At 36.5% G+C, this 27,860-nt stretch overlaps 1 protein-coding gene across 11 annotated transcripts in view; it reads left to right on the forward strand.

Moving 5' to 3' along the window:
* The window catches only part of PPFIA2 (PTPRF interacting protein alpha 2), a 465,246-nt gene that overhangs the window by 310,996 nt on the left and 126,390 nt on the right, over positions 1 to 27,860 (forward strand). For all 11 annotated transcript variants that reach the window (XM_041738828.1, XM_041738826.1, XM_041738829.1 and 8 more), the window contains one exon: positions 14,765 to 14,881. In XM_041738828.1, the coding sequence (XP_041594762.1) occupies positions 14,765 to 14,881 (117 nt within the window). The remainder of the gene's footprint in view (positions 1 to 14,764; positions 14,882 to 27,860) is intronic.

The raw sequence follows: 27,860 nt of genomic DNA on the forward strand, positions 1-27,860 counted from the left end.
GTTAGTATGGACAAGGGGGAGGAATGTCGCAAGTTTAAAACGCTCTTCTCTATGGAACACTTAACTGGGTGCTGCACATAAGACAAGAGAGGAAAGGCGCAAACACACTTGCAGATGGGAGCTGTGCAACTTCCCTGCAGGGGAAAGTTCCCTTCTCCCTAAGTGATACTACATTTGTAGACAGAGGCAATTCCCTGTGTCCCCTTTCCTCAATTAGCTCAGACCTCCTTATTGTGAGGTTTAAGTTAATGTAAAGAGCTTAAAACTGTGATTGGCACCAAGTATCTTTCAGTAAATATTTTTTTTATGTTGATAATTGATTTTTTTTTTTTTTTAGCCATGAGACTGTCTGACTCCTTTTAACGATGCTTGAACTGAGGTCCAGAGAGATGGAGTGTGTGAAGTTTGGGGGGGGCGTGGAACAGAAAGGTTTATTCCTCATTCTTTGTAGACTTTCTTTTCTTTATCCATTGAAATAAAGCGTAAAGAGCACGTAAGTTGTGGCCCCTTTCCATTCTGACATTTTGTAATGTATAAACATTTAAAAATCACATAAAAATAAAATTTGAATGCGTGCTAAAGAACTGTAGCACAGGATTGTTGCCATTAGAACCCAAACAAATAGGTTACTTTAATAGGAATTGTTCAAAATAATGGGTTTAGTATGCTTCTTTTGTTATTTCTAAGGAAGAACTAAATGGATAAACTCTTTGCGTTGCCCTGGCTTCCCTTTTTATATGCAAGAATGACTAATGGATATTGTTTCTGCCTTTTACATTTTCTCAAGTACTTTTCAAGCACTTTGAAATGCTTTTCTTTTCCTTAAGACTTTTTCCCTTACAATATCAGAACTAAAAAGAATTGTTCCAGGACATAACCTGTAATTTTTGTCACTTTTGCCCTGATTGGGAAAAACAAAAGGTGGAGGGGTGTATTCACAGTGTTAGTCATGCCTGGTTGAGGAGATCAAGCCTAATGGTGCTAAAAGGGAATGAAGTCCATCTTCAAAAAGGTTACTTTTATTTTTTTATGTTTTATATCTTGATTGGCAACTCTTTTTTTAAGTGTTATTGAGGTAAAATTGATATACAAAAATTGCACATTTAATGTATACATTTTGATGCTTTTGGACTTAAGCATATACTTGATAAACAATCAAGGTGCTACACTTATCCATCACCTCCAGAAATGTTCTCGTGTTCTTTTGTTGGTGTGTTTTTGCTTTTGTCTTTGTGGTAAGAATCCTTAATAAGAGGGGCACCTGGATGGCTCAGCGGTTGAGCATCTGCATTTGGCTCAGGTCATTATCCCTGGGTCCTGAGATCAAGTCCCATACCAGGCTCCCTGCAGGGAGCCTGCTTCTCCCTCTGACTATGTCTGTGCTTCTCTGTGTCTCTGAGTGAACGAATAAATAAAATCTTAAAAAAAAGAATACTTAATTAGAGATCTGTCTTCTCAGCATAAAGTGCAAAATGCCATATTGTTAACTAAAGGCACAATGTTATAAGCAGTCTCTAGAATTCATTCACCTTACATTCCAGACACTTCGTATCCACTGAGCAACAACTCCCCTTCCTGCCCCCCCCCACCTCAACCCCTGAAAGTGCTGAATCTCTTGTCTGATCTCAGAAGCTAAGCAGGGTGGGGGCCTGGTCACTACTCAGATCAGAGATTAATTTTAACGTGACATTTTAAAAGATTCAAATATTTGTTGACGGAAGTACTATTTGGATTATTAAAGTGGAAATTTCATCCTAAAACATCTAAAAATTCCTGAGAGCAGATGATTCACTCTTGAATAAACAAGTGACAGAAACATGTTCAGTATTAGGTAGACTCACCTCTTTTAATTATCAACATTTGCTCAAAGCAGTTTAATAGTTCCCAGTATACATAACTAAAGTTAGAAATTTTTATTCATGTCTTAACATATTTTATAAAAAATAAACATTTATTGAGACTTTTAGAGACAGACTCTTACAGAGCTTACTGGCCACTTTATAAACTAATCATGTCTGGACCCATTGGACCATTTACTTTGCTGTGACTCTTCTCAGCGTGACTTTGTCTCCTTATTTTTGCTTTTCTTTCTTTCTTTTTTTTTTTTTAATTTGGAGGGTGTGGGATAATTACTACATTCAGTTGTCCTTCTCCCCTCGCTAAAGGCTATGTCAAATTAGCATGTTTTTTTTTTTATTTCTGACTTTAGGGAAGATAAGGGGCCTAGTGATTGTGGGAAATATGTTGAAGGAAATCTCTGTTCTATGCCAACATGTCCTTTATGATAAGCAGTGCCTTTGGTAACTCCTATTTGTTTGTTGTTGTTGTTGTTGTTGTTGTTGTTGTTGTGAGGCATGTTACAAATTATAAGTTTCTTTATTCTTTATGCAAGATCCATTCAAATTGAGCAGCAGTGTCAAACCAGAAATGGTTAGAAGCCTCCCCATCCCCCGACAGGACCCAAGTGGGAGTAGAGGGGCTGGAGACAGACTATGTAGAGAGAGTGCCTTGCAAAGAAAGGTTATTGCTGGACTGGTTCCTGTGAAGCCTAGGGGGCTGTCTGTGATTGGCTGTCCTTGGCATTTTGGTTGCTTAACCCTCTGGCATTTTATAGGGTCACATTTTGGTTGGCTTATGTAGGGTGCCGTGGCATTAGAGACACTTCAGTCTAATGGCCTCCTTGTTTAATTAATTTAACAGTTTATTTTTTAAATAGAATTCTTCAGTCTTCAGGGAGGGGAGGAGTTTTAGCAACTGACATCTTCCTTATAATGTATTTTTTTTTCATGACATTCAAAACTTTTAACTAGGGGATCCCTGGGTGGCTCAGCAGTTAGCACGTGCCTTCCGCCCAGGGCATGACCCTGGAGACCTGGGATCCAGTCCCATATCCGGCTCCCTGCATGGAGCCTGCTTCCTCTTCTTCCTTGGTCTCTGTGTTATCATGGTGTCATTTGTTTACCTCAGGGAATATTCTTCACTTTTCCTCTTTTTTTTTTTTTTTTTGCTTATTTATATTTTAAATTGAGGCTTGCTTTCCTGCAGTGATAAATATAATTTGTTCAGAATATGTTTTCCTATTACTGATACTTTTGGAAAACTCCTTAGGACTTTGCTTTTGCTTTTATTCTCTTGATTAATTCTTGTGCTTTACCACATTAGCAGCCTCCTTGGTCTTTTTATTACCATTCTTCCATTTTGTGCCACTCTTAGCTGCTAAACCACCAAAACAGCAGTCTTGTGCCTTCATAAGATTCACTAATTCTCTCCGTTTTAAGTTATTTTGTATTTCCTGTATTTCCCTAATGAAAATGCTAGCATTTGATGTTATTATCATTTTATTTTTTAATTTTCATTTATTTATTTTTAAAATATTTATTTATTCATGAGAGATACACAGAGAGAGACAGAGATACAGGCAGAAGGAGAAGCAGGCTCCATGCAGGGAGCCCGATATGGGACTCATCCTGGGGCTCGATCCTGGGCCTCCGGGATCACACTCTGAGCCAAAGGCAGACTCTCAACTTCTGAGCCATCCAGGCATCCCTGATGTTATTATCATTTTAAATATTAGAGAAATACCTTCATAATGGAAATAAATTAAAATAAAGAGTAACCAAGTATCAAAAAGTAGAATGACTGAAATACAGACTAGAGATAGTTTCATAGAGAATTATAATTAATATTAGAATTAAATATCAATAGTTATATTAAAAATGGAGCTATTGAAATTAATATTATTGAATATTATAGTTAATGTTGAAAATGAATACCACAAGCATTCTGTGCAAAAACATAAGCAAACATTTGAAATTCTATTGTTATTGCAACCATTGTCTTAAACTAAAAACTAACAGTAAGAGTTTTACATGCCAGTTATTGTTTTAAAAATGGGCTTTAAATTTTTTAATATTATTGGAATTTTTTAAAGATTGTATTTATTTATTTTAAAGGGAGATAGAGAGTGTGAATGAGAGGAAGGGAGAGGAAGAGAAAGAGTTTCTCAAGCGGACTCTGCTCAGCACAGAGCCAGAAGAGGGGCTCAATCCCACAACCCTGAGATTTTGATCTGAGCCAAAATTAACCAACTGAGGCACCCAGATGCCCCCTCAATATTACTATTAAAAGGATTTTTTTCACCATTAAAAGCTATACAAGGAGTCCTCATTTTTTAGGTATAAGCAAAATCAGTTCATGTGTATGATTTAGAAATAGCCAAAATTCGTGTGCTGTTCATGCACTGTGTTTTCCATCAAAGAATCACCAGAAACTTACTGGTGATGTGCATTTAAATTTGAGTACTCAGTCCATTCATCTAATGGTAATTGGGAAGGCTGGTCATCCAAAGTGGAACAGGTTAAAAGTAAAGGTAGATAGTGTGTTCTCATTTACCCAATAAATATTTGTTGACTTAACAGAGATAGTATATTGGTAAAACTTCGAAACAGCCGCTAAGTGAATCTGTATTTTCTACCTCCAAGCTATTTGGTCATTCATTAGGATAAATGGATTCATTCTTTAAACCACTGATCAAACAACTATTTTCTGAACCTGACAAGGAGCAAAATCTCACTCTGCAAACCTCTGATTCTCTTCTCAAAAGAATTTGGTCATTCATCAAATCTGCTCAGTTTCACAAGTTTTCAATATTTCTATACTCACTGAAAAACAGTGAAAATGAATAACATATGAGCTCATCAAACTGCATTAGACTATATAAAGTTGTTTCATTATTGGCTTTAGTATGCTTCAGTGGTGCTTACAAATCAATGGCCAAGATCTAGAGCTGAAAGGTGAAATAGCTATTGGCTTGGGGTCCTTAATTCTGTCTGAATAAGTATCTCAATATTTATAATTTCCCAATTAACAGAAATCCATAGAACAACACAAATCCAAACTATTGAGGCTGGAGAGTTGCTTAAATGTAAATCGTAAATCTCTACTGCTCTACTAGTAACTTTTCTTTGCTTTTTCATGTTGCAACGTCAGTGGAATCTAAGCGTGGAATTCAGCTAAATTAGAATAAGTATATGTGTAGAAGCAAATTATGTGTTAGTGTAGTGAGACTTCTGTAAGTCTCACTCTTGGAATTGTTAATTGAGTTTGGGGTAAAAATAGATGAAAAGAATCTTTGTTAATTAGACACGGGCACTGTCTGGAAGTTGTTGTTAAGGAGGTAAGGGCAAACTATGAATTCACAAATATCAGAATGACGATCCCTGGAGAATTAGCATGAAGAGTAGACATGATTTATTTTAAAAAGTAGTTGGGCAATTTTCAAAGTAAATTGAAATGTCATTGCCACATAGGAGTTATAAATAAAAATGATAAAAATGTAAACGGCATGATTTTTATTCCTAAGAATAATTGATGTTATATTCTAACTGTATCTGAATTGTTCTGCCAAAATAGGACAGGTAAATTCCCCTGCTATCACACCACAAAACTGTAGTCCTGACCTAGATAAATGTTTGGATTGTGTATGCAGTGAATCACTTCAGTAATTTTCAAAAGGCATTATAGCGTAATACTTAAAACAATAAGTTGTGACGGTATTGGACCTGGATGGGAAACCTATCTGTATCACAGCTTTTTCTCTGTGATCCTAAGTACATTATTTATTCCCTCTGTGCTAGATTCTTCATCTGTAAAATCAAAATAATAATATCCAATTTATAATGCTTTTGGGAGGATTAAAGAGATTATGCTGATAAATTGCTTTGCAATTTGTGGCATGCAATAGATGTTCAACATACAAGCAACTATTATTACTGCCAGTAGTTCTTAATTAGAAACTTAATTTCTAATTTTTTTTTCTTATTTCTTAGCCTTCCTTACCTAACTTCATGGAATCTCCTGTAGATTAATATTTTCAAAAAAAAAAAAAAAAGAAAGAGAGAGAGAAAAATCAAGTGAAAATTAAATTACATTGTTTTTCTTTTTTCACTTTTAGAATTCTGTTGACAGAAATGAATTTCTAGACACCCTTGGAATTCCATTTTTCCATCTAACGTCAATCTATTCTAAATCTAAAGCATATGAACACAGCATGTACTGCAATACACTCAAATCATGTTACCTAGGCTGCAATATACTTATAAATATTTTGTAATATATTTTTTAAGATTTTATTTATTTATTCGTGGGAGGCACAGAGACAGAGAAAGAGGTGGAGACACAAGCAGAGGGAGAAGCAGGCTCCATGCAGGGAGCCCTGCATGGGATTCCATCCCTGGTCTCTAGGATCAGGCCCTGGGCTGAAGGCCCAGCCCCTAAACCACTGAGCCACCCGGGCTGCCCTATTTTGTAATATTTTAAGACACAATGAGACACAAAGGTCTGGTTAACTTTCATTAACCCCTTCCTAGCCTCCTTTATAGTTGCCTGTGCCTTCCACCCTGTGTGCCTCCTTACATTACAGCCTGTGAATATCCTACAAGACTAGGTCAGTGCTTCTCATTCTTTTCCTTTATTTTCTCAATGAGTTCTTCCATTCTCAGGGCTCCTTTCTAATCTTGAATCATGTATGAACATTGGGAAGATTTCAAGTTCACATAGTCTTCCACGTGAATGACTAATTTTCTTCTCCATATATTCATTTTCGAGAAATTTTCCATCCAATTTTTCTTACTCCCTATTCGTCTTTTCCTTTCATATAGTCTGCTTTCATTCAACATTCTGTAACTATTTCTAGAGTGCCTCTTACTTGTTAACCAGTGTCTTAAGCACTGGGAATAAAGAATCAGATATAGTTTCTGGTCTCAAGGCACTCAGTGGCAAAATGGGCAGTCAGAAAACTCAGCTAATGTGATAGTGATCATTTGTATAACATGAGTTATTGTAGAATGGTAAGAAATTGTGTAATTTTTAAATTCCTGGGAGGAGTATGGTCCCAGAACCCATCCCAAAGTGGGTGACATATAAGCAAAGACCTAAAAGGTGTTTCAGAAGCAGTCAAAAAAGAGGAAGCATGTGTCGCGGAAAACTTCAGTCCATTTCCAGTGTTTCTCCTTTACTCTCAGATGACTACCTTCCGACACCAGATGTGTGTGCACATGGGTGGGAGGGGAGCCTTCTTCCACTGAGCATTCACTGAGACACCATTAGGTATCCTACAATTTAGCTTAATTCTGACACTCCCTGGAGATAGTATCAGATCCCACAGGTTAAAGGCTCAGTCTCACATGACTAGACACATCATGTGACATGTCCCCCACTTCAGAAGTCAATTGTAAATAAAAGTTGTCACCTGTGTTCCTGACTCATTACCTGTAAGTCAGAGGTTCCCATAACCCCCCTCTTTGGATTCTGTTAATTTGTTAGAGCTGCTCAAAGAACTAAGGGTAGCATTACATTTGCCAGTTTATTAAAGGATACAGATGAACAGCCAGATGAACAGAATCATTGAGCAAGGTCTGGGAGGGTCTCAAGCCCAGGAAGTTCTGTCCCTGTGGAGGTGGGGTGTGTCACTCTCCCAGCACATGGATATGTTATGTTCCACCAACCTGGAAGCTCCCCGACCTCATACTTTGGGATCTTTATGAAAGTTTCATCAGATAAGTGTAATCAATCATTAACTCCAAGCCCTCTCCCCTTCCTGGAAAATCTGGAGTAGAGTTGAAAATTCTAAGCCTCTAATCTGGCTTGATCTTTCTGGCCACCAGCCCCCATCCAGGAGGCATCCAGGAGCCCATCCAAAGTCCCCTCATTAGAACAAAAGATGCTTCTAGTGTTTTTCTCAACGAGGAATTTACAAGGGTTTTAGGAGCTCCGTGCCAGAAACTGGGGGCAGATATATATATATATATATATATATATATATATATATATAATCTCACAAAGGCAACCTACATAAATCTACATAAATGAAAAAACTCACAGCTATGATGCCATTTTGTTTATGTGTGACTGCAAGCCCTTTAGTCACGTGAAGTATGGATAGGATAAAGTTGCACAGATGAATGGGGTCTTCATTATTGTCACTACATAATGTTTAATATACATCATATTTGACTTAGTACAAACACACTAAAGGTAGGTATTATTATCCTTCATTTTATAGCAGAGGAATATAAACTTGAGATTAAATACTTTGTACAAAATCATACAACCAATAATGCCTACAGGGACTCAACTTAGCTTTTTATTTTTTTATTATATTTTTTTAAGATTTTATTTATTTATTCACGAGAGACACGCACAGAGAGAGAGAGAGAGAGAATGAGAGAGAGAGAGAAAGGCAGAGGCACAGGAGGAGGGAGAAGCAGGCTCCATGCAGGGTCCCCAATATGGGACATGATCCCGGGTCTCCAGGATCACACCCTGGGCTGGAGGCAGTGCTAAACCCCTGAGCCACCCGGGCTGCCCTCAACCTAGCTTTTTAATTATTTTTTTAATCTAGCCTTTTAATGAATGCTATACTTCTGGGAATCATCTCCCAAACAAGCTATCTGTGTGCAATTACTTGTCTCAGGGTCTACTTTCAAGAAATCCCAAACTTGGGGAAAAAAGGCTGATACAGATGAAAAGTTGATCCAAAGAAGGAAATTTATATAATGTGCTTAGCACACTTTTTGGCACATTGTAAGAATTCAATGAATGACTTTTATTTTGTTTTGTTTTCTTATTGCTTCCTTCTTTTTTCCCCTTCCTTTACTGGAATGTAGTCTCCTGGAGAGAAGGGTTTTTTTTTTTTTTTTAAAGATTTTATTTATTTATTCTTGAGAGATAGAAGGAGAGACAGAGCCAAAGACACAGGCAGAGACAGAGCCAGAGACACAGGCAGAGGGAGAAGCAGGCTCCATGCACTGGGAGCCCGACGTGGGATTCGATCCCGGGTCTCCAGGATCGCGCCCTGGGCCAAAGGCAGGCGCCAAACCACTGCGCCACCCAGGGATCCCCGAGAGAAGGGTTTTATCTGCATTTTTCCCCTGTGGAGTCTGATCACTTAGAACAGTGATCAGTGAAAGTTTGTTGAATAAATGGATTAATACATCTTAAACACTAGAGAAATCCCCAAATTTGGAAATATAAAGATATTAAATAGACTGATATTTTCTCCCAAATCACATTTCTCTTAAGAATCTCATGTTTCTGGGGAGCTTGGGTGGTACAGTTGGTTAAGTGTCTAACTCTTGGATAAACTTCGTGATGTCAGGGTCCTGCGATGGAGCCCACACAGGGCGCTGCACTCAGTGTGGATTCTGCTTGAGATTCTCTCTACCTCTCCTTCTGCCCCTCTTGCTCTCTCCCTTTCTCTCTCACTCAAATAAATAAATAGATAGATAGATAGATAGATAGATAGATAGATAGATAAATAAATCTTTTTTAAAAAATCACATGTTTCTGTGCATTTCCTGACACCTTAAGTATCTAACTTATCAACTCTTACTTATATTTTAGCTCTTTTTTGGAAGAGGACATTTTATATCATTTGAAAAACTCACTGAAACTGTTTTCATAAATCTCAAACTTTTGTTTTTAATAATGATTTCCATCTCCCTCACTCTTTGCCTTCAGAGTTCTTCTCCCAGATATCCACATTGCTTTCTCCCTCTCATCTTCAAGTCTATATGTAGAAATCACCTAATTCCTAATTAAAATGAATAAATTTCTCCAGGCCATTAAGGAAAACAGTTGTTCAAAGGAAAGGGGATAGGAAAGGGTCTACCGGAAGACAAGGTGGGATCCCAGAGATAATCTGGTAGAAAAGATGAGGGCTGGGAAATTTTCCACACTTAGAGAAGACTGGCCAGCCGTAGTCCACTCTACGGGGTCACAGTTTGTCAGAGATTGAGAAGAGCCCAAAGAGGCAAGGCAAGAGCAAAACTTGGAAGATTGGCTTGGACATATCCTGGGTTTGGAAATGCCTAAAAACAATGAGCCAGGCTCTCAGAAGCTAGATGAGCAATCAGGAAACACAGATAAGAGGCAAGGCAAATCAACAAGTCAGAAAGCAAGAAGTATACAGATGCTAGAGTTTCAGTTGAGACACATTAGTTTTTTTAGTCTCCTGTTTTGTTTTGTTTTGTTTTTTAAGATTTTATTTATTTATTTATTTATTTATTTATTTATTTATTTATTTATGACAGAGAGAGAGAGAGAGAGGCAGAGACACAGGCAGAGGGAGAAGCAGTCTCCGTGCAGGGAGCCCGATGTGGGACTCGATCCTATGTCTCCAGGATCACACCCTGGGCTGAAGGCAGATGCCCAATTGCTGAGCCACCCAAGGATCCCCTCCTATTGTTCTTTTATCTTATCCAGATGATGTTTGCCATAGGAATATTAAACAACCTATAGTACTAGGAACACAACGAGCTGGTGTTCTATCCACCTGACCAATTTTCTCCCATTGTCTCCCACTGGTAAATTCTTAGTCATTCTTCAGAATCTCCACTTAGAGACTCCGCGCTCTGTGTTGCCTTCCATGCCCCTTGTTATATTTGCAAGAACGCTTTTAGTTTTAAGTGACAGAAAACCAAGTTTGAGCAAAAAAAGAGAATTTGCACATATTAATGAAATGCCAGGGGTAGAGGTGATCTAAGAATGGCTAGATTTAGGAGCAGATGTGATTCATCAGGGCTCGTTTTCATGTGCTTTTCTCATGAGCCTGAACTGATGGTAAATAGCCATCCTGATCATATCCTACCAGCTTAACCCCCATAGTAGCAAACTAATCTTCCCCGTACCCCTGCCAGAAACATCTCAAGGAATATTCTGATTTCCCTGGCTTGGATCATGTACCCATCCATTTGCCCTGAGCTCTGGCTCCCTGATTGACAGTCTCTAGGTTTAGAGCAGGAAAGGAGAATCCCACAGTGAAAATGTACAATGTTGTTACCAAAAGTAATATTGAAGGGATGCTGGACGTTTAAAAGCAAATGTCAACAGTTGCCACATCATGGTGAATCAATTAAAATGATTGTAGACATTTCCTCTTGACCAGATATTCATGGGCCTTCAGTGGATTGATACACTGAAAATGTAGGCACAACTATGCCTGGATGTGAATCTCTCCGGTGGGGAGATGGGTGGGGGGATACATACCTTAATGCTTTACAAAGGATTTGAGGGTGGGAAGGTAGACGTACTTGGAAACGAATTGCTTTCTCCCCATCCCCATTTTGTCTGTCTTTTTTTTTTCTCATTTTGTCTGTCTTAAGCCATGTGAGACAATTGACAGAGTAGAAGGTATCAAGATAAGGAGTTAAATTCTATTTGATTCCTACTTAGTTCTCATCAATCTGTTTATCTCAGTTTAATGACTTGTTAAGTATGGATCATAAAATCTATTTTGTAGATTAAAATAGTTTAGCACAGTCCTTGGCACATGGTGAGTTTCCAGTACTTTCTTGCAGTTTTGTAACAACTGGGTAAGCCACAGAGACTACCCAGAAGAGATTCCTCCTACCGGCCTTTGCCATCTCATTTGTGGTAGGTCATGCTATTTAGAAATAAGGGATCGGGCCTACTTTGGTATCCTAGACAAGTCATTGCCTCTTCCCATTCCCAGTTACTGAGGGCTCAAAGAATGTTTTTGGACAATCACCTTTTTTTCATTCTGCTTGTGCTTGCAAACTAGTTCCAAGCCATCTTCTGATTTTGCTTCTTAAGCCTTCTGGGAGAATTTCCTGAAGAGGCCTCTGCTGCCTGGAGCCCCAATGATTTCTAGGTGAACTTCTCTGCCCCTTTGAACACATTTAAGAGGAGGCCCAACCCCCAAAGTTGTATTCCCAGGAGAGAAACTCTCACTTATTCCAATGTGAAAGAAAGAATCAAGATTATTAACACCTACAATTAAATCAGATGCTGAAGATTTGCTTCATAACTACTCTAGGTAATTTGTTATTGGGCAAAAATAGAACAGAATAAAACCATTTAACAATGATAAAAAATATAGAGGATTCTACATCTACTTTCCTGTTTCAAAAACCTGATTTACAGGCTTGATTAAAAGCAAAAAAAGAATTTGCATGTTAGTAGTTGGAAATTATGTCTTTCTTAGAACTGTCATGTTTGTATTCTTTGTAAAACATTTGAAATTTGTCATTTTTAAACACAGCTACACAATTATATTTGCATACAGTGTTTTCCATATGAATTTGGTGTTTTGACTTTTTTTTTCTTTTTTTTTTTCTTTTTTCTTTTTTTTTTTTTACTATTTGGGGCATTAGTTCACTGAGTCACTCAGTAAACCTTTGTAGAGAGCCTGCTTTATTTTAGGCATTAGGCCATGTTTAAAATTTATCTGAATTACTAGACCAATAGAAATTATTCTGAAAACAGAATTAAATATGGTATTAAATATTTTTTTATAAAGGTCTTTCTTCACTTCTAAGTGAATTAAATAATGGGACAAAATGCATAAGATTTTAAAATTTATTATTACCTTTGTCAACATATTTGTTAAGTCATGAATGTTATCTTAGTGGAATGACAGTATACACTGCTTGAATTTTGAAAACTCAAAATAAAATTTCTTTATGTATTAATGATAATATAATATTACTTTTTTATTCAATAGACAATGTGTTAAGAATATAATATAAAAATGATATACCAAGGGACTATTTTATTCTTATTGTTCCTTTGATGTAATCCATTTCTATGCTAACATCAGAGAAATGTCTCTGAAGGTTCCCACACACCGTAAATCTTTATCTTGTGTTACTTCTGGATGAATCAGGTTTATATTCTTTGTTTATCCCTATCCATTCATTATTTAAATCACATTTTTATTGAATAAAATAAACTTTGCACATAATATGATGTGCCCCTTCATATGAAAATATTGTTTTCAATAAGATACTCCTTTGAAAATTATTTTCCCCTGGGGTATTATTAGGACTTCTGATAGCTAAATAAACAAGCAAAGGTATTATGTAAATAAAGGAATAGAATGTTAGATCTTAATCAATGAAGTACACACAATGATTAACAGGGTAACTGTAACAAGTGGTTGATGGCAAGGTTCGTTTTCTCTGAGGAATGGCATCTCACCTGAATTTTGAAAGCTGGCATTGTGTTAACTGTGGTTTGAGCTGGGTTAGAATGTTTCACGCAGGCAGTAAGATCAAGTTAATAAAATCTGGGTGAGAAAACGCGCAGTGGATTTGAGACACAGAAAGGAGGCCATTGTGACTGAAGAGATCATATAGGATATTCTAGAATTTGTTAAGAAGTTTAAATTTATGCTAAATAAGTTGGGAAAACATTAAGGTTCTTTGGAAAATAAGGAGTGGCACAATACCACTTAAGTTTAAAAGGTAAGGGATCCCTGGGTGGCGCAGCGGTTTGGCGCCTGCCTTTGGCCCAGGGCGCGATCCTGGAGACCCGGGATCGAATCCCACGTCGGGCTCCCAGTGCATGGAGCCTGCTTCTCCCTCTGCCTGTGTCTCTGCCTCTCTCTCTCTCTCTCTCTCTCTCTCTCTGTGACTATCATAAAAAATAAATAAATAAATAAATAAATAAATAAATAAATAGTTTAGAAGGTGAATCTGTAAATAAATAAATAAATAAATGAATAAATAAATAAATAAAAGGTGAATCTGGATGCTTTGTGGATGATAGATTGTAGATGGGCAAGGATGGGAGCAAAGGAACCAATGGTTTGCCTCTTGCAGTTCTACAAGAAGAAGAGCATTTACAGAGTTGGTCTACATTATTGGTGATATGCCCTTACTAAAGGATATGCTGTATGTTCGGATGCTGGAGGTCATAAACAAGATAACCTGATCTCATGAACACGTCATTGTCTATCTGGGCCTTGAAGCAGTGGCAGGGATGGGGACAAACACCCAACCTCTTGTTGTTTTATATTTATTTGGTGGTTATTGGTCTACATGACAGACTGGTCTCATATATGATTGACTATTTACTGTGTTTTAAATACAATGGGAATTGATTTCCCCAACAACCAATACCAACTCAGTATTGGAGTTGATAAGATTTGCCATGAAATAAATAAGTTATGATATTAATGTAAAATACTTTAAAAATATGTATGAATAGCAACTATATTTTAAAATACCATTTTAAAATGCTGGAATGCTATTTTTTCCTCTTTATTACTAAGATCACTTAAACTAAAACTCTCTGAGAATCTTTCTTAGTTGAAAATACTATGTAAAATTGAGCTGAAAATTTTCAAGAATTAATTGCTTTCTGAGAAGTCTTTTGCAAATGGACTATAGCTGAACTAGCAGCACAAAGATAAGGGCCATTAAAATAATGAAAATGAGACCAATTTAACTCTAAGGACTCATGATAGTGCCACAAAATTAAGTCCAGTTTATGTATTTGCTTATTTTAAAATTACAGTTATGCTGCCTCTTAGGGTGAATGAATGTGCTTATAACTAGCATTCTGCCTGTAATGTTTTCACTTATCTTTCTTTTATACTTTAAAAGTACAAACCAATATGAATTTTATCACATTTCATAAATTAATTTTAAAAGTAGTTTCTTAATTAATAACACATGGACCATGGCATTAATTTAGACACATTTCCAACCATATAGATACATTTTTTCAACTAGAAAATATTTTCTTCAGTAATTTTCATATTCCTGTAAGTACTATAAATATCGTTCAAAATGCTAACCTAAATGTTAAAAATATTTTTAAGTAATAAGTAAAATGTAATGTTTATTTTCTGATTATTTGTTTGTGTTCATTAATTCTTAATCACATTTGAATAAATTCAGGTTTTCTATACATTATGCTTTATTTTAGATTTTTAAGGCATAGTGCTTTTATTTTGCAGATTATTGCCTTGCGTGAACAAAATGTTCATATACAAAGAAAAATTGCATCAAGTGAGGGGTCCACAGAATCGGAACATCTTGAAGGGATGGATCCTGGTCAGAAAGTCCATGAAAAGGTAGGACAAGTAGGACATGGTTCTACAGGGAAATATTTACTTGCATATCATTTGACAGAAATATGAAATATGATGTCCATGTGATAAACATTCTTATTTTTTTATTTGTTGGTCAAAACTTGATGATTTTTATTTTCATTCATTGCTTTTAATTTGCTTTTCTTAAAAATAATATGTATTGTGTATTACTAGATAAGTAATTGAACTTCTCAATACTTGGTGTCAGTTTGATTTTCTGAAATAGTCCAATTCCATATTTAATTGAACATAAATAATTGAATAAATATATCTGTACAGATAGGTATGCCAGTAGTATATATCCAGGACCTTTTTTTTTTATCCAGGACTTTTTAAGTACAATAACAATAATCGTGATTTATAAATAGTTATTATGTACAATTGGTGACTAATGTATGGTTTATCACTGCAAAAAATTTCTGGTAATCTCCTATTTGATCTAGTATTTTCCGTGTGTTTAAGAAGGTCCTAACAGTACTCCTGTTGATGAGAAATTACCTATAAGGATAGCTGAAGTCTTGGGACTTTTACTATTTTTTAGAAGGGAACAATTTTCCTTTGGTTGCAGCTTCCACCCAGGCTAGAAACCAGCAGTCTATTTGGCCCCTTTTCTGGGCTAACCCATTTGGTTCTAGCACAAAAGGAAGGTCAGTTGCGGGTTGGTCTGGAAGCAGATAAAGATTACATAGGTTTTGCATATTCTGTGCCTGAGACTTAGACAATCTGCAGGGATATTTGCCGTTACCAGTTACATCTTCGGATGGTTGAATTTTTTAATCATCAAGACTGCATGAATTAGGTAGCTAAAATGATGTCATTGTGAATGTCAAGAGGTTTTAGAACATAGGGATTAAGAAGCAAGTGACTGGACCACAAAACAATGCCCCACACTTCTTAGCTGCACATACACTGAACACTTCCTGATATATCCAGTTGAAACAAATGGAGGGGCTTCTTAAGTTTTTTTTTTTTTCTTTTCTTTTCTTTTTTTTCCCTTAAGTTTTCTCCTTCAAGTATAGAAGCAAAGGAAGCCAAGGCAACCAGACTAATTTCCTGAGACTGCCATTGATTCTGCTGGCTGAGGAGCAAATAGCTCTTAATTTAAGGCTTCACCATTTCAGCCTTTATCCATGTATTTTTATAGAAATCTCAAGCTGAATTTTAAAAATAAACTAGTCTGACAGCTAGATTTCATGAAGTGTATTTCAAATTTGAATAAAGTTATTTCTCATCCCTTCAGATAAATAAATTGACATTAATTCAGTAAATAAACCACCAAGCTCTTTAGAATAAGCTGTTTGCACGCAAAACTCAGTTTAGGAAACTAGCATGTAGTTTTCTATTATTATTTCATTTTAATTATGTCATCAGTAATACAGGGCTATGCGTTTTAACAGAGAATTATAGAATCATACTCGTTTGGGTATAAAAATGGGCTTTGTGGTCATGAAGTCTTTTTCTTAGAAGTCTACAAAATACTGTGGGTTTTTTCTAACAGTGCTGTATTTATGCTAATCCAGAAAAGAATTAAAGAAATATGTCTTTGAAAGGTCATAAAGAAGTTGAGAACTTGTCTATTTCCTAACAAACTATTTGATATTCAAAGAGTTCTTCTAGTACTTTAAAGGAGAGGAGAGTACTCTCACACACATTTTTTTTTCAAATGTTTCTTTAAAGATATAACCCCTAAATATCCAGGCATTATAAAATGTAAGACAATTCATGTCAGATTAACTTTCAGAAACTGGTTATAGTATCAGGGAGGACCTATGTATAATAGATGTTTGTTTCTACAGATTCTGAGGATTCTGAGTAGTTGGTGACATAAAGTACTTAATCCCTAACGTTCTTTACCTTTTAGTTCCCAGAGAAGGCATTTCAGCCAGTATAGAAGAGAAATTCTGTGCCATTGCTAACTTACTCTTCCTTATGGATGTAACTAAAGATTTTTAAACATTGTAATTATTGATATTCTTTTTTCCCCAATTTCCCATAATCGGAGGAAGAGTGATTTCCAAATGCTTTGAAACAATGATACACTAGTATTGTCAAAATAGTATGCCCCTAGCCTCCAAAGTAAGCCTGAAATACATATTATACATATATTTTTTTCTAATTTAAAGTAAATGACCTGTTTCAACTCATATTACTCCTGAGATGTCATTCAAGAAAGTATTTTGAAAGTTTAAGGTTTTTTTATTGAAACATAATTGATACACAATATTATTTTAGTTTTAGGTGTACAGCACAGGGATTTTGATATTTATATACCCTACAAAATGATCACCACAATAAGTCTAGTGACCATCTGTCTCCATACAAAATTTTTACAATATTATTGAACATATTCTCTATGTTCTATATCACATCCCTGTGTCTTATTTATTTTATAACTGGAAGATTGTACCTCTTACTATTCTTCATTTATTTCATCCATTTACCAATGGCTACCATCAGCTTTATTTTCTTGTATTTATTTATTCATTCATTCATTCATATCACGTTTCTTTGCCTGCCATTCTTTTTTTTTTTTTTTCAGTTTTACTGAGATATAATTGACACACAGCACTGTGTAAGTTTAAGGTATATGACACGATGATTTAGCACATGTATGTATTGTGAAGAAATTACCACAATAAGGTTAATAAATACATTAATTACCTCACCTAATTACCTTTTATGTGTATGTGTGTGCATGTGCTAAGAACATTTTAGATTCACTCTCAGCAACTTTCAAATATATAATACAGTACTGTTGATAATAGTCACCATGCTGTATGTTAGATCCCCACAATATTATAACTGCTGACATTTATAGGTAAAACATGAAATAATATTTATATTATTACTATATCATATAGTAAATAATTACTATATTAATCTTCCAATAATATCCTAATTACTATATTAATCTTCCTTATATAAATACTTCTAATTTACACACATAAACATTATAAGTGTCTTTCCTTTTCAAAAATATTCTCTGTCTCATGATCATTTAAAGAATATCAATAGAAAAAACAATAAACAATAAAAAATAAAGAATATCAATACCATTGAATAGCAAGTGTTACAGGATTGTAATTTAAATCCTACCACTGGGATCCCTGGGTGGCGCAGCGGTTTGGCGCCTGCCTTTGGCCCAGGGCGCGATCCTGGAGACCCGGAATCGAATCCCACATCGGGCTCCCGGTGCATGGAGCCTGCTTCTCCCTCTGCCTGTGTCTCTGCCCCTCTCTCTCTCTGTGACTATCATAAATAAATAAATAAAAATTAAAAAAAAAAAAAAGTTAAATCCTACCACTTGGGCAGCCCCAGTGGCACAGGGGTTTAGCGCCGCCTGCAGCCTAGGGCATGATCCTGGAGACCCTGGATCGAGTCCCAAGTCAGGCTCCCTGCATGGTGCCTGCTTCTCCCTCTGCCTGTGTCTCTGCCTCTCTCTCTCTCTCTCTCTTTCTCTCTCTCTTTCTGTGTGTGTCTCTATGAATAAATAAATAATCTTTTAAAAAATAAATTAAATAAATCCTACCACTTAATTTTTTATTGGGAATTGTTTAAATGGATATTCAAACAAAAAAAAGGGAAATATTAGTTTGGGGAGTGTCTTTGCATTGAATGTTCAGTGAAGAATGACTGTAGTATTAATGCATAAATTGTGAAGTGGTTGTTGGGGAGAAATACACAAAACTATTGTTAGATACTATGGAACTGCCAGAAAGTGACTTTTAAATCCTAGTCACAAGGATTACCCTTTACTTAGAGTAGTAAAGTTGCTTAAATTACATAGTCAGGGGGGGTTATTAGCCAACAGATGTTTTATGTCAGTGGCTTGAGAATTCTGTTGACAAAATAGTTGATAAAAATAGTCTCAAGAAAAGCACACTCTGAAACGGGCCTTATTACTCATAGAAAAGCTGTGTAATTATTATCAACATTTTAAAAACAAAAAATTAAAAGAAAAAATAAGCTTAACCGAAACTAGTTTAAATGTTTCTGTGGGACATAAATTTAATCAGTTGCTCTAGAAGAACATAAATACTCATAGGATAATAAAAATTTTCAGAACGCTAAATTTTGCCTTACTAAAAGTTCAGAACTGGGCTCAATAACTGTCTTCCTGTTGCTTTCTAGAGGGGAATTAATTTGTGAAATTTTACAATAAACACACTGCTCTTGTAATGGAGATAATAATGCTCCTGACTCTATATTCTCCACTTCCAATTATTTTTTGCAGCTGCAAATATTTGCTAAGTGATGTGGATAAGTAGTATGTTTAGAAGACATTGTCTCTGTAATAAATTTGTTGAAATACTAGGGTGAAAAATAATCATGCCCCCATTAATATAACAAAACACGATAAATAAGCAGTGTCAAAATGATATTAGGGATGCCTGGGCAGCTCAGTGGTTGAGCATCTATCTGCCTTTGGTTCAGGTCGTGAGCCTGGGGTCCTGGGATCAAGTCCCACATCAGGCTCCCTGCATGGAGCCTGCTTCTCCCTCTGCCTGTGTCTCTGCCTCTCTCTGTGTCTCTCATGAATAAATAAATAAAATCTTTTAAAAAATGATACTGGAGTTTAAAGAAGAAATAAATTAAGTGTGATGAGAGGTGTCAGAGAGGCAGCATGGAACAGTGATTTGTTTGATGTCTGTCCACCTGAATTCAAATTCCATCTCTGCCGGTTACTAGCTGTGTGGCCTTGCACCTTAACCTCCCTGATCTTCAGTTACCGGTAAATAGTCCTACGCAACATACAGCTTTGTTGTAAAGGGTAGAGATGCTGACTAGGAATAGCAAAACTTGATTGCAAGCAATAAATAGGGTGGTTAGAATATTTATTAATACTATGTTTTCATAGTCATGCATTTTTCAATAAATATTTAGCAGCAACCTTATAGACGGTGCTAGGATATAGGTTCTGGTCTAGGTGGTTGGGATGTAGTCATGAACAAGGTGGGTAAGGGCCCAGGCAATAAACAAGGGCATATAAGAGGCGTGAATGTGATCAAGGGTAGATGTGAAGTATGTTAAATAGACATTGCAAGGAAGCACTTTCTTATTGGGTGGGATTTGAACTGAAGCCTGAAAGAAGACACGGGTTCAAGCACATGGAAAAGCTTAGAGTTTTTGAGGCAAAGGGAAGACTCGGTGCAAATGCACCAAGGGAGGGAAAAAGCTGCTTTGGCACATTCTTGGGAAGGAAGGATGATAGAGTCATGGAAGCCAAGTGGTCAGGGGAGAGTGCAGGAGGAGACAGGGCACAGCAGTGAACAGGCCAGATCATCGAAGTACTTGTAGGCTGTGGTAAGGAGACTAATGGTAGGGGATCCCTGGATGGCTCAGTGGGTTAGCACCTACCTTCAGCCCAGGGCGTGATCCTGGAATCCCGGGATCAAGTCCCGGGATCGAGTCCCACATTGGGCTCCCTGCATGGAGCCTGCTTCTTTCTCCACCTATGTCTCTGCCTCTCTCTCTGTGTGTGTCTTTCATGAATAAATAAATGAAATCTTAAAAAAAAGAAAAGAAAAGGAGTCTAATGGTATATTCAAAGCAATGGGAAGATAGAGGAGTGTTTTAACTTGGGAGCATCTTGATTAGAAACCTTTAAAAAAAAAGTCATTTGCACTACAATTATGTCTCCATTTGTCTTTATTTCACACATCAGACTTCTGAAGTAGAGATGTTTCCTTTCTTATTTTTACTGACAATGAAATTGAGGCTTACTTTGAAAGATTAAATGACATTTGTCCAGAGCAGAACCATACCCTGGTCTTCTCACCTCCAGACAATATATATTTTCACATTCCTTGTCACACGCCTGCATAATTTCTATAGGTGTTACTGTTGATTTTTTAAAAATTCATTCTAACTCAGTCTTAAATTTTCTGATCTTTTCTTCTTTTATTATTACATATATTCATTTGTTCTTTAGAGGTGATTATTTCATTCTATTCAAGAGTGTGCTTAAAAATTGTTTTCCTTTAAATTTTTCCCCCGACTTCTCCCAGTGATTTTTTTCACTCTGAACAGATCTTCCAAGGCAACGGAATTCCAAAATTTTGATCAGTACAAGTAGGGCTCTTCAGTCTGGGCAAGAGGGAACCGTGATTGGGTGGGTCTTGCTGCGGCCCTCTGTGCCTCTCTACAGGGTGAGATGTTTGGGAGACCAGAGGGCACTGTAAACCCATGAACCACACTACCACTGTTTCTTGACCACATGCCAAGTACCTGGAAGCCCAGACTTTCCAACCAGACAGCCCTTCACTTGCCTCCAGGGCCTTTATTGACTTCTTCCCAGGACCCATGTCCACAGTCTGCGTGTCCTCTTGTGCACCCCTTCCTAGTTGAAGCAGTGGCCAAAGGACACCTGTTTGCTGGGTTCTGCAAAATTTGAAAGTGTTGGCTGAGGTGTCTATTCAGATCCAGATCAGTATTCTGGAAGAGCTGAGACTAGGAAGACAAGGAGAACAGACTATAGGTGAGGGGCCTTATCTGACAAAGAGAGTCCTGGTGTAGAACTTCAAGGAGATGGAGAATTATTATTTAGAATGTGGTCTAAAAGTCAATGTGAAGGTGTATTTTCAAGGAATACAGTAGGTTATATTTTTACTTGACAGTTTGCTGACTTGATTTATAATCATTCAATATTTAGATTTATGGTATGTGGACCTCTCTTTGTTGTTTTGCCATGCCCTCCCCCCACCCCAGATGCTAGGGACACACTTGTCTGCTATTCCACTGTAAGAAATACATTTAATTTCAGCCTTTTCCTCAACAGCGTATTACATCTATTTGCATGGATGTGTAAAACTGAAACAGAAGTCTCACAAAACAATAGTTACATCCTGCCATGTGCAGTACATTTTGATATTTCTTATTCATCAGTGACTGGAACATTAATTCTTCACAGAGCTAAGAGTGAAGGAGGCAGCTGATTTGTCAGTGACCCTACAACCTGTGAGGCATATGTTACCACATGCAATGCGTTCAGCTCCCCTCTCAAGCTTCCTTGGCTTGTCATCCTCACTTTGAACCTAAGTACTCCAAATGAGCTGCTTGTTCCCCATTGTTCTTGTAAATTCTCTTCTCTTAGAATCTGACATTAACAGATGTCATCAGTCATTCATGACTGTTTTTAGATCAAAATGTATCATAACAACTGAAGCCACAGTAATATGAAAACGCAAAAGCTAAAGAAATACAAAATCAAAAATGGATTTTTATTTACATTTTTAGTTCTGATAGGCAGAAAAACTATGGCCAAAAAAAAAAAAAATCCACAAAACAAAATGAAGAATCAGTGGCAAGAATAATCCTCAGATCAGAAACTCTAGGAACTAAGTGTGTAATGTTTGCAATATAGAACTTTGGTCATGAAGGACATTGAATTGAAGTGTTACAAAAAATGAAATATGACATTTGCCTTTACCAAAGTTAAGAGTCTTGTGGATTTCTAGCAATACACTGCTATGTTTTAGATGAACAGCCAATGGTAAAAATAGGCACATGCAAAAAAATAGACAATATGATCCTCAATGATGACAAAAGGATTTTATTTCATCATGCTTTATGGTCTATAATGAAACATCATAATATGAAAATTCTGCAGTCTCACACAAAGCTGATAGATGTACATTTAAGGATTTGGCTTATGGATATGCCACATTTCTTTTTTTTAAAGATTTTATTTATTCATGAGAGACACACAGAGAGAGAGGCAGAGACACAGGCAGAGAGAGAAGCAGGTTCCATACAGGGAGCCCGACGTGGGACTCGATCCTGGGATCCCGGGGTCACGCCCTGGGCCGAAGGCAGGCGCTCAACCACTGAGCCACCCAGGGATCCCCCCATATTTCTATTTAAAAATACTAATAAACATAATTTGTCACAAATGACATTCTTTTAGAATCTTTTGCTAATTTCTGGTTGAAAGCTGTCATCCATGAGATGACTTCCAAGTATTAACTGCATTTTGGCCATTTTTATATTCCTTCCTCACAACGTGTCAACTACTGCCAACAACTGTTCTTCCAGAAATTTAGTTGTTGTCAACTGTGGCTTATTTTATGCATTATTGTATAAGCCCCAATTTCTTCTCTGTATCAAAGATAATTATCATTTGGATTTATTTACATCCAAATAGCCCTAACAGAATATTTTCTTAGGGGCATCAATCCCATATATATTGTAATCTAATTTCTCATAGTAACTTGTAATAATGTGTATACTTCTCTTTTATTCTTCATTTGAATTTTCAAGCAGTGAAGCCAACTGAAGGGATGGGATTAATGAAGGAATGGGATTAATGGATTTGCCTTCTTCGGTCAAGTATAGCCCTAGATACATATGGCTGGAGTGGCTTAGAGGTCTATAATTAGCTAGGAGAAGGCCCAGAAGAGGCAAGTTTAGGACATTCCATGGTTCATTCAATGGACATGAAGCTTGTCATATCTGTTTTAAAGTAGCTGAGTTGGAGAAAAGGCTTGTGACCAAAAGTCAGGCATCTTCTGTATGAGATGGCAAAAATGAGAAATAAAAATCTTCTAGTGTTGTGTGAGAACTCATTAAGCTCAAAATAAATCTCTCTCTGAATGCAGTGACTGCGTTTTTATGCTTTAACTATGGCCTTACTAGATGGGAAGAGAAAGGGGAATGGACTTGTCTTTCTTAGAGACCAGATTCGGTATCATTTATATTATCAGCCCAGATATGAGGGCAGAAGAAAAAAAAAACTTCACCTTTGCTGAAGTAGGATATTTCAGACTTTAAAAGACTGATTCACAGAATTTGACAGAAACTATGTTCGTTTATTTCCAACCTATTGTCATAATTTGAGTGTCATTTATACCAGAGAGTTGCTCCCTTAAAGTGGTATAAAACAGAACAAGAACTTTTCCTTCCTTATGTATTGTCTCATCTGCTGAGCCAATGCAGGAAAGTTTTAAAGTCTATTCAGATGCTCTCTAGTTGACCTATTTCTATTTTTCACTTTTATAGAGTTTATCCATCTTATCATTTCTCATGAAACACTAGTTTGCCAGGAATTTGGTGTGTTTTACACAATACACTCGCCCAAAAAGATAATTCCTAGGACAAGAATATTAGGAAATATTGTGCTAGATATTTTTTGAACTAACATCTTTACTGTAGTATTCATTAGAATTTTTATTTTTATTTTATTTATTTATTTTTTATATTGTCAAGCTCCAAGGCAAGTGGTATTCAGCTTTTCCTGAATACTTGTATGACCAGAAATCCCCTTTATCTGCAGGGAAATTGCAGATGCCAGGACGAGTATTCTGAAGAATATTCCTAAATGCTGGCTCTGGCCTTTTATAGATAGGCAAACCCTTCTTCAAGCCTGTGTGGAAATCTTATTAACAAAGGCTACACACCAATAAGAACAAGATAAATAACTGATATAAAGCCCTTAACAGCTTTCCAAAAGTGCTTTTACACAGCTGTTTTATTGGATCCCTGTAATAACTCTGTGAGGTTTGTAGAGCAAAGATTACTGGCTCAGCGTCCTACAGCTTGTGAACAGGAGGAGCTGACGAAAATAGCGTAAGTACCCAAATATTAAAGTGAATGTGGGTGAAGAAAGGGAGCGTTATCAGCTACCTGATTTCATGGATTTCAAGATAGAAGAGTATTCGCTTTAAGCAAAGTCTTAAATGTGTCCGTGTGCCTAAAAAGCCTTATAAGACTGAGCATGAACCTTTAAAAAATTCAAAACTGAAACTTAGACAAAGACAACTTTGTTGTTCCCTGTGTTGATGTCTCCAGCAATCATCTAGTCAATTGTGCTCCCCCCAGCAATTCTTAGTGTGCTCTCCTTGTCATTTTTTTTTCTTTATCCCATTCCTATAACATACATAATTCTTCCAACTAAAAAATAAAAAGTCTCTCCTGACCTTACTTCCACCATCAGCTATTGCTCTATTTTTGGCTCCCTTTTGCCACAAAGCTCTTTGAAGGGGTTGTCTGCTTATAAATCTACTCCAATAAGGTCTTTGTCCCACCACTCCATGGAAACCATTCCTGTTACCCTCATCACTAATTTTATGTTGGTAAATACAATGACCAGTTCTGATCTTTTGTCGTGGTGGATGTCCTAGTAGATCACTCTTTCCTCCTCGGTTCCCCTCCACCTTTTTTTTTTTTTTTTAACTGACATTGCAGGAAAGTACACTCCTTTTTTTTTTCTCTGACTTTACCAGTGGCTCTGTCTCAGTCTCCTTCCTTTCTTTGACCATATTCTTCTTCCCAACTTCTTAATGTCAGAGTGACCCAAGGCTCAGTCCTCCATTTCTTCTCTTGATTGCCATCAGTCTCATAATCTTAACTAGTATCTGTATGCTAATGATTTACAGACCCTTACCTCTACTTTAGACTCTACAGCCAAACACATTTATCCAACCACGTATTGAACATCTCCAATTGTACATCTAAAATATATTGCATACCTAAGATGTCAAAAACAAATTAGCTGCATCTTCCACATCTCGGGTGATGGAAACTTTGCCTTTCCAGTTGCTCAAGGTGAAGAATATCAAGTCATCCTCACGTCCTCCCTATGTTTCACACCCCACATCAAACTGTAAAGAAATCGGATTTGCCCTACCTTCAAAACATATCTAGAATCTAGCCACTTCTTACCATCTCCATTTGATCACTCCATTCTGAACCACTATCAACCGTCTCTCACCTGGATTATTGTAATTATTTTCTGGCCATGCTCTCTGCTTCTCCAGTGTGCCCTCTACAGTCTATTTTCAACATAGCATTGACTCAGGCTGATGTTTTAAAACCTAAATCTGAGCAGGTCAGTCTGCTCAAAATTCTGCAGATGTTTCCCATTTATTCAAGACTTTACATTGTGATTTGCCCTTTTTTGTCTCCCGACTTCACCTCTGACTCCACTCCAGCAGCACAGGCTTCCTGTTTAAATTGTTCTTCCTTCTGCCTACAATGCCCTTCTCCCAGATATCTATATGGCTATCTCCCTCGCCTCCACCAAGCCTTTGTTGAAATGCATAACATATTCTAACATGGCATATAATTTAATTATATTGTCCATAATTTATTGTCTATAACTCCAGCTAAAGAATAAACTTCACGAGGGTTAGGATCTTTGTTTTATTCCTGATGAGGCTCAAATTTCTAGAACACCTCCTGACACATGGTGAGCTCTTAATAAGTGTATGTTCAATACATAAATAAATGAGTACCACACTATTTTAACTACTATTAATTTATACATCTTAATTCTTAGAGCTTAATTATAATATCTACTTCTCAGATCCCATTTAAAGACTCTATTGAGATCTTATTGGAATTATTTAGTTGATATATTAATTTAGGGGAGAATAGTCACCTCTATGGTATACCATCTTACCATCTGTAACATGGCTTCTGTCTCCATTTCTTTATGTATTATTTACTGTTCTTCAATAAAATTGTTAATTTTTCACATAGAGATCTTGAAGGTACTTATTTCTAGGCATTTTGTTGCTATTTTAATTGTTTTCATAGTTTTTCTGATTAATACTGGCATAGAAAATGCTGTTGATTTTTCAGTATTGATATGGCATCTATCAAACCTGCTAACTATTGGTTTCAAGAGTTTGTTGTCATCTTAGACTTTTCTAACAATTAAAAAGAATTTAGAACGGTTTTGTTCTATTTTCTCTCCCCCTGCAACCAATTTTTATTTCTTTATTTCTTATATATTGCCCAAGACTTCAATGTTCAATACAATATTCAGGACTTCAGTACACTATGGAGTAGCATGGGTCAAAGTGGCATCCTTGACTTTGTAAAGTCAAGCTTTATGAATTATAATGATCTAGACTTTAATGATAATGCTGCTCCATAGTATTGTGGTGCTTTCCATAGTAACCATTTCTCAGATTTGGAACTGCCTATTATAAGTTTTCTAAGAATTATTATCAAGAATAAGACCTATTTATCTCTTAGAATGATAATTTCATTGATAGATATTCTGATGATGAACTATTTTTCTTTACCTAGGTCTTAAATTTTTGTGTTTTAACCATCTGCATACTTCTCCAACAAAAATCAAATTTTAAATTTGATTTGAGCACACCTGCGTGGCTCAGTCAGTTAAGCATCCAACTCTTGGTTTGGGCTCAGATCATGATCTCAGGGTCGGGAGATGGAGCCCCATCTCGGGGTCTGTGCTCAGCACATAGTCTGCTTGAGATTCTCTGCCTCTGCCTCTCCCCATGCTCCTCTCTCTCTTTAAAATAAATAAATAAATCTTTTAATTTTTTTTAAATTTAAATTTAAAAACAAAAAAAATCTTGGTTTACATTTATTATATTTACACTGGTTACTAATTCTTTACATATTTAAGTTATGATCTGATTAGATAAGATCCAATCAGCTTATTCTACAGATAAGTTGTGCCCTCTTTTGACTAACTTGATTGCAAAAGGACTCAAGTAACCCAATGAACAGTAAATCTGGTAGCACCATTGCTCTGCCTCAATTATCCAAGAACCCCTAAAACTTAATCAGGTCAAAAGCACCAGTTTGTTTTATTTGCTTTTGTTTTGTTCATTTAACATTTTGTGAAAAGAGAACTAGAAAATGTCATAAAGTTGCAAGTAAGCGTTTTTTTTCAAAGTATCATTTTTGAAAATAGATGGCCCCTCAGAACCAGATGCCATCTATGTACCATTGAAATAGCCCACTGACATACAGGCTAAATGAAATCTTCTATACCAGTCATTGGCCCGTTTCGAGTTCCACCAACAGTAGTGACATCCCATGTCAGAGTGCTTCTTCAGGGATAATTCCTCCTTCTACAGGTGACACCACTTTGAGGCCTAGTTTTACACCTAGTTTCCCAAACTTATCAAGATGACTGAGCCAGGAAGGTCTTCCAGACTCAGCCAGACACTGAGCTAAAACCATGTGTAATATTCGGCATTGG

This window comes from Vulpes lagopus, chromosome 23, assembly GCF_018345385.1.
Source record: "Vulpes lagopus strain Blue_001 chromosome 23, ASM1834538v1, whole genome shotgun sequence".
In the NCBI taxonomy this organism is placed as follows: domain Eukaryota; kingdom Metazoa; phylum Chordata; class Mammalia; order Carnivora; family Canidae; genus Vulpes; species Vulpes lagopus.